Source organism: Symsagittifera roscoffensis, chromosome 3 (assembly GCF_963678635.1).
Source record: "Symsagittifera roscoffensis chromosome 3, txSymRosc1.1, whole genome shotgun sequence".
Classification (NCBI taxonomy): Eukaryota; Metazoa; Xenacoelomorpha; order Acoela; family Convolutidae; genus Symsagittifera; species Symsagittifera roscoffensis.
In genome coordinates, this window is record NC_087064.1 from 72,719,069 (window position 1) to 72,734,123 (window position 15,055).

The 15,055-nt window shown below is 38.2% G+C and overlaps 1 protein-coding gene and 2 non-coding genes across 3 annotated transcripts in view; 2 read left to right on the forward strand and 1 right to left on the reverse strand.

Moving 5' to 3' along the window:
* The window catches only part of LOC134842756 (glycerol-3-phosphate dehydrogenase, mitochondrial-like), a 43,443-nt gene that overhangs the window by 9,571 nt on the left and 18,817 nt on the right, over positions 1-15,055 (forward strand). Inside the window, exons 2-3 of the mRNA XM_063859236.1 lie at positions 12,588-12,712; positions 13,532-13,629. Of these exons, the coding sequence (XP_063715306.1) occupies positions 12,588-12,712; positions 13,532-13,629 (223 nt within the window). The remainder of the gene's footprint in view (positions 1-12,587; positions 12,713-13,531; positions 13,630-15,055) is intronic.
* On the forward strand, positions 4,022-4,093 carry Trnam-cau (transfer RNA methionine (anticodon CAU)). The gene has a single exon. It is a non-coding gene; the product is annotated as a tRNA-Met (tRNA).
* Trnak-cuu (transfer RNA lysine (anticodon CUU)) lies at positions 4,473-4,545 on the reverse strand. The gene has a single exon. It is a non-coding gene; the product is annotated as a tRNA-Lys (tRNA).

Consider the following 15,055-nt stretch of genomic DNA (forward strand, 5'->3'; position numbering starts at 1 on the left):
TTGTGAACTGAAGCAGAAGCTGAAAGGGATATGGTTTTTACATTTTAACATTGAAGTAGTGGAACTAATTAAAGCGGACTTGGCAAACATTGGGTTCAGCTTAATTTGGCGAATGCTCTATTTTTAGAATATCAACCACACTCAAAAAAGTAGTCCTAGAGGGAATTGGCAGTAATAGGAGCATGGCATGAGAACTAGGTCTTATGAAAAACTTGACTGGAAGAGATTTCCACTTGGCTCCCCTGGAGATGGCTTTTCGGCACATTTTGCCCCCGAATAAACCATTTACGTTCCCATAATAGCTCGAAGGTCGGTATTTGAAAAGAGTATAGATTGGATTTTTAGACGCTTGGAATGAATCAGCGACCCATGGAAAAAGGATCTTCCCCTATTCCCGGGAGATCTGATCGTCAATAAGATAGTTAAATAAAAACCTTGGGGGACTTGTAAATTAGCTATTGATGAAAATAGTAGGTTCCCATCAAAGTTGAGAACAGTGATTTGTTAAGTCAGAGAACTCAGTTAAATTATCTCAAAGGCATAGTGATCCTGAGCGATTTTTTAAAAATTTTAGTTCGTCGAACTGAACTGAGTATTTGCTTAGAGCTACTGTGTGTAATTCATTAACTTGGATTAGAGAGAGAGAGAAAGAAAGAAAGAAAAGAGAGAGAGAAAGAAAAGAGAGAGAGGAAGAATCGTTTAGTTAAGTTAGTTGAGAGTTGGATGGCAATTAGGCAATTGTGTAGATTGATCGCGGAGTCTTTGCTTTTGATCAGATTATTAGATTATTCTTGCCACTTAGAGTCTTCTGTATTTGGACTGATTTTTATCCAAATTTAATTACAACCGGAAATTCTTGCGATCGTGAGGGCAGACTAGACGGCCTTTAAAGCAGTACAAAAAAGGGAAGTTAACATAATACAATACAGAAAAGTTACCGCCATCTTAACCCTAACGGGATTGTGGATACTAGTGAATCTTGGTCGCCCTGCTGAGTTCACTACCCAAGGAACCACGTTGCGGTTTTGTTAAGAGAGAGTGGGAAAGAGAGAACAAACCTTAATAGGAAATTCTTTAAATCTAGAGTATATGGCAAAAATATAGCCTTCCAAGCCGAGGTTTCCTTTTTTGTTTCGACCAGCGCCACAAAAAAAGTTATGGTTTGACCGGTGCGACCACAAATGCCTATGTTTTCAACGGCGTCGCGACCAAAAACTTCCATATTCCGACCAAGTTCAACCAATCCTGATGTGTTACGACCGGCGTAATCGGAAAAATACTTTCTTTCGACCAAGTTTGTCCACGGAAATTTCAGTTTGAACTTTTCAAACAGTTTTTGGCAGGTTTGATTTTTGAGTCACAGGAAAAAGCAAGTATGAAAGTATGTTTGTACTACTATGATATAATAGTCCCTCGCATTTATGCTAGACATGTAGAAAGCATTTATGATAGACAGGTTTTACATGCATTTAGCATGTTACATTTTTTAAAACTAATTTGTGTATAAATTATGCATTTCAAAATCTCGCGAAATATGTTGAGTCAGAAACTCTTCAGATTAAAAATAGTGTAATCACACAAGTATTCATATCAAGAAAAATGCTCGCTTCGACCTTGACGCTTTAAAAACATAAACTTTCCTCATAATGACGAGGATGGATGTTTTAGGAAATAGCGAAACAAAAACTTTGTTCAAAAATATACTGTGACGTCGCTCTGAACAACGAATTTGTACTGTCTACATGTTTTGAAAGCTCTAGCGTCTTATTATCAAGATACCTGTTTAGTTTCAAGGTACCACTCTGTCATAGTAGAACCTAAATGTGTTTCGACTAGCTAAGAGTATTGAACGTGGTGAAGACTCTGATATAGGTCTTGGTGATTTTTTCAGGAAAAAAATCTTAAATCGTTCTAATATTTACGATGTACATTCATACGTATTAATGCATTTATGAATGATTTTAGGTAAATATGCACTTCTTGAGTTTCATTGAAATTCTTCTGCTGAAAGTTACGTAAATAGAACTCTCCAATTACGAACATGGAATTAACGCAAAAAAAAACGTGAACGATTTTTAGTTTCGAAAGTGGAATTTAATTTTGATCAATAACCAGCTATTAAGTACAGCAAATGCTAAGGATTTTAACACAGACTATTGTATTACAAATAGCACTTTAGCTTCAAAGTATCATGGATCTGTAGCATAAAGGTAGGGAAGGAGACCCGCAACTAAATAAGGGGGTTCGACCTGGGTAGGGTCGAATGTTTTTAATGAACTTTTTTGTATACTAGTTAAAATGCGTGCGCTCTATAAATTGAGGCTTGTTAGTTGGTAAATTACTTTGTTTTTCAAATTGATTGTTTTTTTCATGCGTCATAATTGGCTTGCGTCACTTAGCATTTCTGTAGACTCATCATTGGCGTGCGTCACTTAAGTAATTGGCGTGCGTCACTTGAAGTTTTACTCATTCAGTTTTTCGCAGTAGCGGTATCGGTCATATTGTTGCTTGTGTATGCGAAGTACAGCTTCGCCTCTTTGTAATTATCTGCCATTTAGGCTAAAAACTTGATTCTACATAAATGAAAACTAATTTTGGAAGCTTCCTTAAGCGCTTTCTCGGCCATAAATTTTTTTAATTCAATTTTTTGTTCAACTATTTATTGAAGACAATTGTAGTTTTTTATGCCCTATTCACTAAGTTTCTACGTGTTTGTATAATTCTAATATCACACCAAGCAGAAGACACGACGCTAATCTGAAGCTAACAATAATTTTTTGTAGTTTTTTTCCGAATGTGGTCGGAACATGCTAGTCTACTTCCACAGCAACAGGCTATCCTTGTTTTCATTTATGAATATTGCACTTAAGTGGTGGGGGTGGCGCGTATCTTTAATAAATGATGCTTCGAGTTAGCCAACTATAGTACTGGTACCATTAAGCGAAATCTAGGCGCAACGTTTCACCTTAAATAAAAGTGGATTGTGTTGTTGTGGTATGGTGTTAATATATAGCTCCCAAAATTAAAACTCGCTTATTGTTTGTGAATGGGCTGGCCCATGTGAACAATCTTCCCCCTTAAAAGACCAAGTGAACAATCTCCCTCTAAAATTAAATGGCAAATTCAAGCCGTAAGGCCTGCATGTACCATGCTAAAATCTGATTGGCTGAAACGTATTACTTTGAACCAAGTGAACTCACTCCCCCCTAAATTGATTTAGGGGGGGGGGGGGGGGGGGGTGGGAGAGATTGTTCACTTGGTCCATCGAGCTCATCCATTTTCCTATATAAAATTGTCTGAAAATGGTTTGTTTTTCATAGTCATTTACGTCAAAAATTTTTTAATCAAAACAGCATTTAACTAATCAAAACACAAACAACTGTTAAGTTTATAGTTGCTTTGAAGTTATTGTATAAAGATTTTGCCTTTTTTGCTTTACTGTATTAAGAGGCTTCTGGACCTTAAATAGCTTCTATGGATGGACGATCAATCGTTAATTGTTATTTCAGTCATTGTTAATCTGTAATTATTATTTCAGTCAATCTGTAATTGTTATTTTCTGTCTGGTTATTTAAAATTGATTGTTTTAGGACTGGAGACGGGACTGATAGAATGTGACGACTACGCGGCAGGCACCTCCAGCCGATCAACCAAACTAATACACGGAGGAGTGCGAATTGTCTTTGGCCGAATTGTCTGGACGCGGCTTGAACAGCTAGCTTTGAAAAATTTAAAGCTTTTCGCGAACTGATTCGCTCTATGAATTAACTTGAAAAATTTCAAAGTTGCATAGCTCTAATGCCTCTAATAGCTTCCTTAGAAAACTTAAGCTTTTCGCAAGTTGATTCGTTTTATAAAATAACTTGAATTATTTCAAAATTTCTAGCTGAAAAATATTTTGCAGATGATCGTTGGTTTAGAAAATGGGCTACTTGCGATGCATTTTCTGACAGCCTGAGACGAGATTTTGGTCCGATGCAAACAATTAACTACAATTTGTACATAGATGCCTTGAATTGTAAGCAGGGTGGCGCAGCGGAAGCGTGCTGGGCCCATAACCCAGAGGTCGGTAGATCGAAACTACCTCCTGCTAAATGTTTTTATCTTGTTTCTTTTCTTTAGAGAGCTTGAATTCTTTTTGAAGAAGGTTTCTCTTTTCAACCTCTAATATCGTTGTCAAAAAATAAAGTAACAAAAAATGTTGTTTTAAAGCATAATGAAGGTGACCAAAAGATAACATACACAATCTTTTACAAAGGTTAATTAAATAAATATATATTCCGACTCGAAGCTTACAACGTGATAGTGGAATTATGCAAATTAATTTAATTACATCATTAAGCAGCTCACTAGATATGAGTAATAATTTAAGCTGGTTGTTACATGTTCAACAGTTGGTTGAACAATTTCAGTTTAAGATGATGTATTTAAATAAGTTAGTTTCGGAAAACAAAGCGCTAACCAAAAAAGCTCGCCCAACGTGGGGCTCGAACCCACGACCCTGGGATTAAGAGTCCCATGCTCTACCGACTGAGCTAGCCGGGCTTGTTGCTACTGTTCTCCGGCTCTACCTGAACGACATTCGTGCGATAATTCATTATTTTCATAATTCATAAGCCATTATTTGTGTCAGTATTTGTTTTGAACGATAGTTTCTTAGGTACGGAAAGCAAATTACACACAATGGCAACGAAGATCAGATCGATAGCATAGCTCTTTTTTCTGGTCTTTTCCAGTTTCCCACCACCTCGTAAAATTGCAACTAAGAGCTGCTCAAAAATTATTCACATTTTGCATGTGAGAATTGTAGTAAAAATTTGTTCACCTCTTCACGCTGTTCACACCAGGGCTTTTCAAAAATTAATTGAGATCAAAACAATTAAATTGCAGTTAATTGGATGTTCAGCAATTAATTATCAAATAACTGAAAAAAACAAAAGTTAAACTGCAATTAATTGCAATTATCAATGAAAAGTTCAGATGTCGCTATCGAGACTGTCCACGGTTGACTCGTTCCAGAATCTGTGATTGACTTTGAGGAAAAGTTGCATTTCGAGATTTATTGGTAGTAGACTTTTGCGAAGATCGTTGTAGGCGTATCCAGCTACGCTAAAAAAACGTTCTATGAGATCTGAAGTTGGAAGAAGAAATGTCGGATCCATGTATTCACTTCGTGAATTTTTCTTCTCTAACTTGCGAATTTTCAGAAGACCCGACGCAAAGTCGTCTTCGTCGACATTCACCGCTTCGTCGACATTCACCGCATGTGTCACTTCGACAACTGGCAGTTTCAGAGACTCAACAGCGGCCTTTTCTTCGATTGTTAAATCAGCTTCTTTGTGTTTCAACAATTTAATAATTGCTTTCTGGAAAACTGGCACATGAACTAAATCGCCATCTTCAGACAAGTATTTCGCAAATTCTTCTTCTTTGTACGCCGTGAAGTATTTATGCACAATTTGTTCGTTATTCCGTGGCATGATGCTGATGGATGATTCACAAAACAAAGTGAATTTTGCATCAACAGCGACGAAAATCCAATAATTAAATCTGAAAGCAACTCTCTATGACGGCCAATTACATCAACCGCCAGATGTAATTCGTTGCTCAACAACCAACGCTTAACAAACGAACTTGCTTCTGTTCAACAACAATTAATTGCAATTAATTGCAGTTAACTGGGCATGAGAAAATTTTAATTGAAATAATTGCATGCCCAACAATTAGTTAAAAATCAATTAATTGCAATTAATTTAAAATTCAATTAATTTTTGAAAAGCCCTGGTTCACACGTTTCAGTGGACTTTATACCATGAAGAGTTGGGCTCTTTTTGCTTCCCCCCCCCCACCCACCTGCAAAATTTTACTAGTGAAATTTTGTTCACATTATCCGAATGCTACGAAAAAGAGCCAAGAGTTGTTTTAAATATACTTTCATATATTGAATTTAAGAAAAAATCAAAGGGTGGGAGCTAGAAAAAAGCGCTGGTCCCTTGAGAATTAGACACCTAGAGCTCTCAAGGCGTTTAACAATTAAAGATCGCTTTTCAGAACTATCACTCAGTATATTATTATTTCAAATTTCATGTTTCCTTTATTCGTATAACCTCCCATCTCATCATTTTAAGGTGAAAATTTTGGTCCCGCGCTGAGCTGCTCGACTGATGACACGACTGAAACGGTCGAACGATCTCCATTTTCGACATTTCGCGTCGAACGATGACCGTTTTTGATTTTTGAGTCGAACAATGTCCGTTGTCGACTTCGTTCGACTTTACCGGACCTTGTTCGACTTCGTTTGCTTGTGTTCGAAAATGTTCAGTTTGAATGGGATCCCGATGACCAAGGCTGCCTACGTGAGATCAACGGGGGTCCACGCGACTTGCTCCTGACCGTTCTCTTCAAATAACTTCACGATCCGTTCCCCCAGCATTCGCGATAACGTAGAGGACTGTGTGATGTTCAGTAGCCCACGCTGGGCTGTGACCACGGCTACTATGTGGATCACGCAGTTTTCCTTGACATCGCCCAGCGTGGCTACCACCAGCAGTGACATGACATCTAGGCCAAAGAACTTTAGGATGGGATAAGTGGGTAGTGTTAGTTGCCGCCCGAACATGTTGGCAAAAACACGGAAGTGAGTTAACATATGTAATAAGATTCCGCCTTACCTAAGAAAAGAAAAGTAGTTAGAGTTCGTTCACTATTATTCAAAAGTATGGAGAGGGTAAAAATATGCAAGGGTTGTGAGCTTCCTTCTCAGCTTACTGCTTTCAGCGATGATTAAGATGCGAAATAATCCGGTGAGGGAAGGAATGGGCGAGAGCATCGTTTCGGTCGCTGGTAAATATTTGCGGTATCATAGGTCAATAATAAGAGGCTGTATAGGCCAGCGATGTGATCAGCAGGTAATTTGAATGAACACAGTAACTGAGCGGATATATTAGTGTTGAGATTGGACCAACTTTCGAAGAGCGATCGAGCGGAGTTTGACAAGAGGGTAACAAAACTAAATTTCGAATCCATTTAATAATTTGCGAAGGTAGGTCATTACTCTTTTCGAACAAATGTGGTTGAGGTAATCACGGTCGATAGGAGAGGGTTCTGCCACTCTCTTACAAGAAGCTTATCCGATCCCGAAATATATCAAAAAATAGGAACAACGAAATAGGAAGAAATGAAAAACGGAAGGAAAGGGAATGGATAGACATAACAAAAAGCCACCATGAACTTCGTAAAGTTCAGTATAGATAAAGGCAGAGTAAAACAACTAAATTAGATATAACCCAGCCAAGCAGCTAACAATTATTCGGGAGATTAATAATAATAATAGACTAGGAGAGAAAACTGTAGAATTGAAGACGTCGTCCCGATGCTCGTAAATATGTAAACCGGGAGTTCCGCCAAAATATGCAAATCTGATTCGAGAATTCTTCGGTCCAATAGCGATAACCTAGGGTCAGAAGGGGGATAATAGAGTGATTGATACCGGGGTGGTTGTTTCCGCTGCTGTTCTCTGAGTGTTTACTGGGGCTGGTTGGAAACGACGTGTTTCTTGATTTGGGGCAGGCGCACTCAATAATAACCGGCTCTTACGTAATTTGGTTTATTGACAATCAGTCCACAGTAGGGACGGGGGTTTTGCCAATGGCCAAACCCAGACGCTGGCATAACTGGCGGCGGGTCTCGAGGCTAAAGTGTCTCATGGGGCTGTCATTTAGCAAAACCGCCCGTCGCGTTTCGCGCTCTTAGCAACTGATGCAAATGCTCCCGCAGTGTTCACACAGAGTCGGCGATTTACTGAGGCCGGACCTCACTCTCAAATTGTTCGCTGCACCATTTGTGGTTCAAATCGTCCCCGTGAATATTGTATAAGATAGGGGTAATATTGTCTGATCGGTCAGAACAGTTTTACCGTCCCGGTATAAGTTATGCAACTTAAACGACAAAGGGGAAGCCTTGCGCTTGAACGCTTACCACTGCGCATTAGATAGGTTAGGAAAAAATCGAACCGTCGCTAAGATTCGGCCTTGCGAAAGCATAGATTTTCACTGTAGGTCTTAGAATTCGTTAAGCAAGGTAACTTTACTATATTCCGTGAGCTAATGAATAGTACGTAGCTTGCTATCGACTAACCAATATGAGAAGTGCAATCCCTAAATTAGACAAATGACCAATCTCCAAAATAGTTTGAATTTAGAACTAGTCAATCCTTTGGAGAAGATTATAAAACGGTTCTAATATGGGGATCCTCCTACATGGAAAGTAAGGAAGCTAACTTTATGAAACTCATTGGACGGAAACTAGAGATGATTTGACCCAGTCATGCAAAACCTCGGACCCCCCTGCCCCATGTTTGAAACCCCAGACCACCGGAAACCCCTACTTCCTGTGTAATGCCCCAAGCAAATAGTCCCCACCCCTATTTCTGGAAGTCGTTTCACTAGCGCAGCTGAATGCCGGGAGCCAAAACTTAGGGATATGATAGGTAGCAACAAGGGACATTTTGTGTTGTTATTTGAACCAAATCGGATGGTTGGACCGGAAAATTTTAGCATTTGGGAAAAACAAAGCTTAAATCGGAAATAGGGATTTTGCGCAAAATATTGATGAGGGCATATTGATTTTGTGGCGGCAATAGACACTAGATACTATCCCCGAAAAAAAAACATATTGAGTGAAACCCCTCCGGTGAATTCTTCCGGTGCCGATAACCTTTTCCCGGGAAAAGGGATAATGGACCGTAGAAATGGGGTAACTTGGCAAGTACTAATGTGATATGAGTGAGTTTTGGTAGTTAGGACCCCCTTGGGATTCTGAACCCCAATATGGAAGATTGACCCTGGGTGACCCAGGGGTAACCTCTAATTGACCTTTAGGCGTTAATGACCAAAATCGCATAGAAAACCCCGTGATTAACACCGACAAGTGGCTCCATTCCCAGCACCAACCATCAGGAAATAGGAATCGATCACCTGACTTGTAATTGGGAGGGAAGTTATTTTTTGTGAACTGAAGCAGAAGCTGAAAGGGATATGGTTTTTACATTTTAACATTGAAGTAGTGGAACTAATTAAAGCGGACTTGGCAAACATTGGGTTCAGCTTAATTTGGCGAATGCTCTATTTTTAGAATATCAACCACACTCAAAAAAGTAGTCCTAGAGGGAATTGGCAGTAATAGGAGCATGGCATGAGAACTAGGTCTTATGAAAAACTTGACTGGAAGAGATTTCCACTTGGCTCCCCTGGAGATGGCTTTTCGGCACATTTTGCCCCCGAATAAACCATTTACGTTCCCATAATAGCTCGAAGGTCGGTATTTGAAAAGAGTATAGATTGGATTTTTAGACGCTTGGAATGAATCAGCGACCCATGGAAAAAGGATCTTCCCCTATTCCCGGGAGATCTGATCGTCAATAAGATAGTTAAATAAAAACCTTGGGGGACTTGTAAATTAGCTATTGATGAAAATAGTAGGTTCCCATCAAAGTTGAGAACAGTGATTTGTTAAGTCAGAGAACTCAGTTAAATTATCTCAAAGGCATAGTGATCCTGAGCGATTTTTTTAAAATTTTAGTTCGTCGAACTGAACTGAGTGTTTGCTTAGAGCTACTGTGTGTAATTCATTAACTTGGATTAGAGAGAGAGAGAAAGAAAGAAAGAAAAGAGAGAGAGAAAGAAAAGAGAGAGAGGAAGAATCGTTTAGTTAAGTTAGTTGAGAGTTGGATGGCAATTAGGCAATTGTGTAGATTGATCGCGGAGTCTTTGCTTTTGATCAGATTATTAGATTATTCTTGCCACTTAGAGTCTTCTGTATTTGGACTGATTTTTATCCAAATTTAATTACAACCGGAAATTCTTGCGATCGTGAGGGCAGACTAGACGGCCTTTAAAGCAGTACAAAAAAGGGAAGTTAACATAATACAATACAGAAAAGTTACCGCCATCTTAACCCTAACGGGATTGTGGATACTAGTGAATCTTGGTCGCCCTGCTGAGTTCACTACCCAAGGAACCACGTTGCGGTTTTGTTAAGAGAGAGTGGGAAAGAGAGAACAAACCTTAATAGGAAATTCTTTAAATCTAGAGTATATGGCAAAAATATAGCCTTCCAAGCCGAGGTTTCCTTTTTTGTTTCGACCAGCGCCACAAAAAAAGTTATGGTTTGACCGGTGCGACCACAAATGCCTATGTTTTCAACGGCGTCGCGACCAAAAACTTCCATATTCCGACCAAGTTCAACCAATCCTGATGTGTTACGACCGGCGTAATCGGAAAAATACTTTCTTTCGACCAAGTTTGTCCACGGAAATTTCAGTTTGAACTTTTCAAACAGTTTTTGGCAGGTTTGATTTTTGAGTCACAGGAAAAAGCAAGTATGAAAGTATGTTTGTACTACTATGATATAATAGTCCCTCGCATTTATGCTAGACATGTAGAAAGCATTTATGATAGACAGGTTTTACATGCATTTAGCATGTTACATTTTTTAAAACTAATTTGTGTATAAATTATGCATTTCAAAATCTCGCGAAATATGTTGAGTCAGAAACTCTTCAGATTAAAAATAGTGTAATCACACAAGTATTCATATCAAGAAAAATGCTCGCTTCGACCTTGACGCTTTAAAAACATAAACTTTCCTCATAATGACGAGGATGGATGTTTTAGGAAATAGCGAAACAAAAACTTTGTTCAAAAATATACTGTGACGTCGCTCTGAACAACGAATTTGTACTGTCTACATGTTTTGAAAGCTCTAGCGTCTTATTATCAAGATACCTGTTTAGTTTCAAGGTACCACTCTGTCATAGTAGAACCTAAATGTGTTTCGACTAGCTAAGAGTATTGAACGTGGTGAAGACTCTGATATAGGTCTTGGTGATTTTTTCAGGAAAAAAATCTTAAATCGTTCTAATATTTACGATGTACATTCATACGTATTAATGCATTTATGAATGATTTTAGGTAAATATGCACTTCTTGAGTTTCATTGAAATTCTTCTGCTGAAAGTTACGTAAATAGAACTCTCCAATTACGAACATGGAATTAACGCAAAAAAAAACGTGAACGATTTTTAGTTTCGAAAGTGGAATTTAATTTTGATCAATAACCAGCTATTAAGTACAGCAAATGCTAAGGATTTTAACACAGACTATTGTATTACAAATAGCACTTTAGCTTCAAAGTATCATGGATCTGTAGCATAAAGGTAGGGAAGGAGACCCGCAACTAAATAAGGGGGTTCGACCTGGGTAGGGTCGAATGTTTTTAATGAACTTTTTTGTATACTAGTTAAAATGCGTGCGCTCTATAAATTGAGGCTTGTTAGTTGGTAAATTACTTTGTTTTTCAAATTGATTGTTTTTTTCATGCGTCATAATTGGCTTGCGTCACTTAGCATTTCTGTAGACTCATCATTGGCGTGCGTCACTTAAGTAATTGGCGTGCGTCACTTGAAGTTTTACTCATTCAGTTTTTCGCAGTAGCGGTATCGGTCATATTGTTGCTTGTGTATGCGAAGTACAGCTTCGCCTCTTTGTAATTATCTGCCATTTAGGCTAAAAACTTGATTCTACATAAATGAAAACTAATTTTGGAAGCTTCCTTAAGCGCTTTCTCGGCCATAAATTTTTTTAATTCAATTTTTTGTTCAACTATTTATTGAAGACAATTGTAGTTTTTTATGCCCTATTCACTAAGTTTCTACGTGTTTGTATAATTCTAATATCACACCAAGCAGAAGACACGACGCTAATCTGAAGCTAACAATAATTTTTTGTAGTTTTTTTCCGAATGTGGTCGGAACATGCTAGTCTACTTCCACAGCAACAGGCTATCCTTGTTTTCATTTATGAATATTGCACTTAAGTGGTGGGGGTGGCGCGTATCTTTAATAAATGATGCTTCGAGTTAGCCAACTATAGTACTGGTACCATTAAGCGAAATCTAGGCGCAACGTTTCACCTTAAATAAAAGTGGATTGTGTTGTTGTGGTATGGTGTTAATATATAGCTCCCAAAATTAAAACTCGCTTATTGTTTGTGAATGGGCTGGCCCATGTGAACAATCTTCCCCCTTAAAAGACCAAGTGAACAATCTCCCTCTAAAATTAAATGGCAAATTCAAGCCGTAAGGCCTGCATGTACCATGCTAAAATCTGATTGGCTGAAACGTATTACTTTGAACCAAGTGAACTCACTCCCCCCTAAATTGATTTAGGGGGGGGGGGGTGGGAGAGATTGTTCACTTGGTCCATCGAGCTCATCCATTTTCCTATATAAAATTGTCTGAAAATGGTTTGTTTTTCATAGTCATTTACGTCAAAAATTTTTTAATCAAAACAGCATTTAACTAATCAAAACACAAACAACTGTTAAGTTTATAGTTGCTTTGAAGTTATTGTATAAAGATTTTGCCTTTTTTGCTTTACTGTATTAAGAGGCTTCTGGACCTTAAATAGCTTCTATGGATGGACGATCAATCGTTAATTGTTATTTCAGTCATTGTTAATCTGTAATTATTATTTCAGTCAATCTGTAATTGTTATTTTCTGTCTGGTTATTTAAAATTGATTGTTTTAGGACTGGAGACGGGACTGATAGAATGTGACGACTACGCGGCAGGCACCTCCAGCCGATCAACCAAACTAATACACGGAGGAGTGCGATATCTGCAGAAGGCTATCTTCAACTTAGACACCGAACAGGTCAGTACACGTCACAAGGATAACCTGTTACTGGGAAAATAGCACCGAATAATCCGATCACCATGATTTAAGAGAATCTCAAAATAAGAGAAAAAATTTTAAAACTGATACCAAACTTGATCCTAGTTGTCCTTGAGGTAATCAAAATTGGGAAAAGAAATCAAACATTCGTCTGAGCTCGTGGGAACAATAAGTGAGTTTCGAGCTGTTACCTGATTCGGTTTAAGAAACTAACATTCACAGGTCAATCTGAATCGAAATAATTTGGATGAATAATTTGTGATGTAAATCCTAGAATTTTCTGTTATACAACCCAAAAAATCGAATTAACTTCTATTTGAAATTAAATTTCTGCTGGAGATTTATTTATTTATAACTTGAAATCAATAAATCTCAAGCTAAATAAAAATAAAATAAATAAATTAATGAAATTAATATTTATAGCTTGAGATTTATTGATTTCAGGACGAGTTCCAATTCGAAGTATTATTACCGCTTTCATTTGCTGATCATCGGTGAAGGGTTCCATAATACGGGGATTGTTGACAATATATTTTTGAAATGGGGGATCTGAGAGTATACCAATCCAACTAAAAAGATCAGAATTAAAATCCGACAAAAATTGTGAAAATGAAGGGTTGTTGAAATGAACTGCGTGCTCAGTATCTTCTACTGCGCGTCTTTGTTTAGTATCAGGGTTTCCTATTTGAAATGGAAATGTAGTCGCTTTCTCATCTATGAATCGGCGCATTAGAGTATGTTTAGCATTTTTCAACTACTGGGTGTATATTCATGTTTGATTGGTGTGTGCTCTTCTAGTACCGGATGGTGAAGGAGGCCCTGCATGAGAGACGCAATCTGCTGGAAATAGCCCCTCACTTGACCACAGCACTGCCCATCTTACTACCCGTCTACAAGTGAGTGTAGTAAAACAAAACTAAAAGCAGTGTAGTAATCATACATGGCATAGCATTAGGCATAGAAAGTAAGATTCAAGAATGAAATTTCAATTTTTAAATGGATCAATGCTACAATCGCCTGGAACAAAATATCTGCTGTTCCCGGGCCTTCTGCCATCACCCCCTAATCGATTCTGGGGAAGCGGGAGTTTCGGAGACTAATGATTTTTCAAAAAAAAAATAAGGATTTTTTGATAAAAAGGAATAATCCCAATTGAAGTTCCATCGCTTAATTTTCAGATGGTTACTCTTGCGAGCAGCTAGTGTTTTAGTACGAATATTCTTTTTTTTCTAACCTAACCCGCAAATAAAAAAGTTCGTCGAAAAGTTTCACTTGTGTGCCCTTTTGCTATAATCGCGGTCTGTAGCATTGGAAATTCATAGCATCTGTTCTCGGCTTTACTTATTATGTGAACGACCAGACATATGGCCAATTGGACTAGTGGACTATTCTCAATGTACTATATACAGACTTGCCAGTTGACGCGGGTTCGAACCCCTCCATACTCTGACCGTTACATGTTAACCCGAGGGGAAATAGCCTCACTTGACCGTTTTTTCGCTCTAATTCGGTTCAGCATTGATTAAGGCGGACCGTCACAAAGAGCAATTTGTCTCAAGAAGATTACCGGTTCTTGTGGCTAGCTTGCGCCAAGTTTTTTTAAACACACGAGCTGAATATTGGTGAATTTATGAACACAATTGATATGAGTTTTTGGGATCATTTACCGATTATCGGCATGAGTGGTACGTATTGCCGAAAATACGAATAAAACTTTATTGGCTTACCAAGGTTTTCCTAGCTACAGAGATTGAGCGCATATGTTTGAGCGTCCGTGGCTGAGTGGCTAGTGCGTGAGACTCAAAATTTCTAGGTCGTAGGCTGGAGTCCGAGTCGTCGCCGAATTTTCACTAATTTTACTTTTTATTCTTGCTTTTTCTTTTTGCACTTTTTAGAACTCTAGGGCTGTAGAACTGCTTTTTGTCGTGTTCTCGCTCGTGTTTGCGGAGCGCAGCTTTGTCTCTGTGCAATGTTTACTGACTTTCATGTAATAATTTGGCGAACCTTGCAAATATTTAAAATTTGTTTTTTTTTACTATGAATAATTGGGCAAATATATTTTATGAGTTGTGGTTATTCCAGTACGTTACGCTATCTTTTTTTGACTGGATAGGCTTGTTTCTTAATTGGTTAGTCTCAAAACATCTATAGTTGCGAGGTTTTCTTGCGAGGTTGCAATTGAGCTGGAGCATGATTGGGTATACGGGGTCTTAATTGGTTAGTCTCAAAATTTCTATAGTTGCGAGGTTGCAATTGTGAGCTGGAGCATGATTGGGTATACGGGGTTTTATATGCATCATGATTGGGGCTATGGGGTTGTTA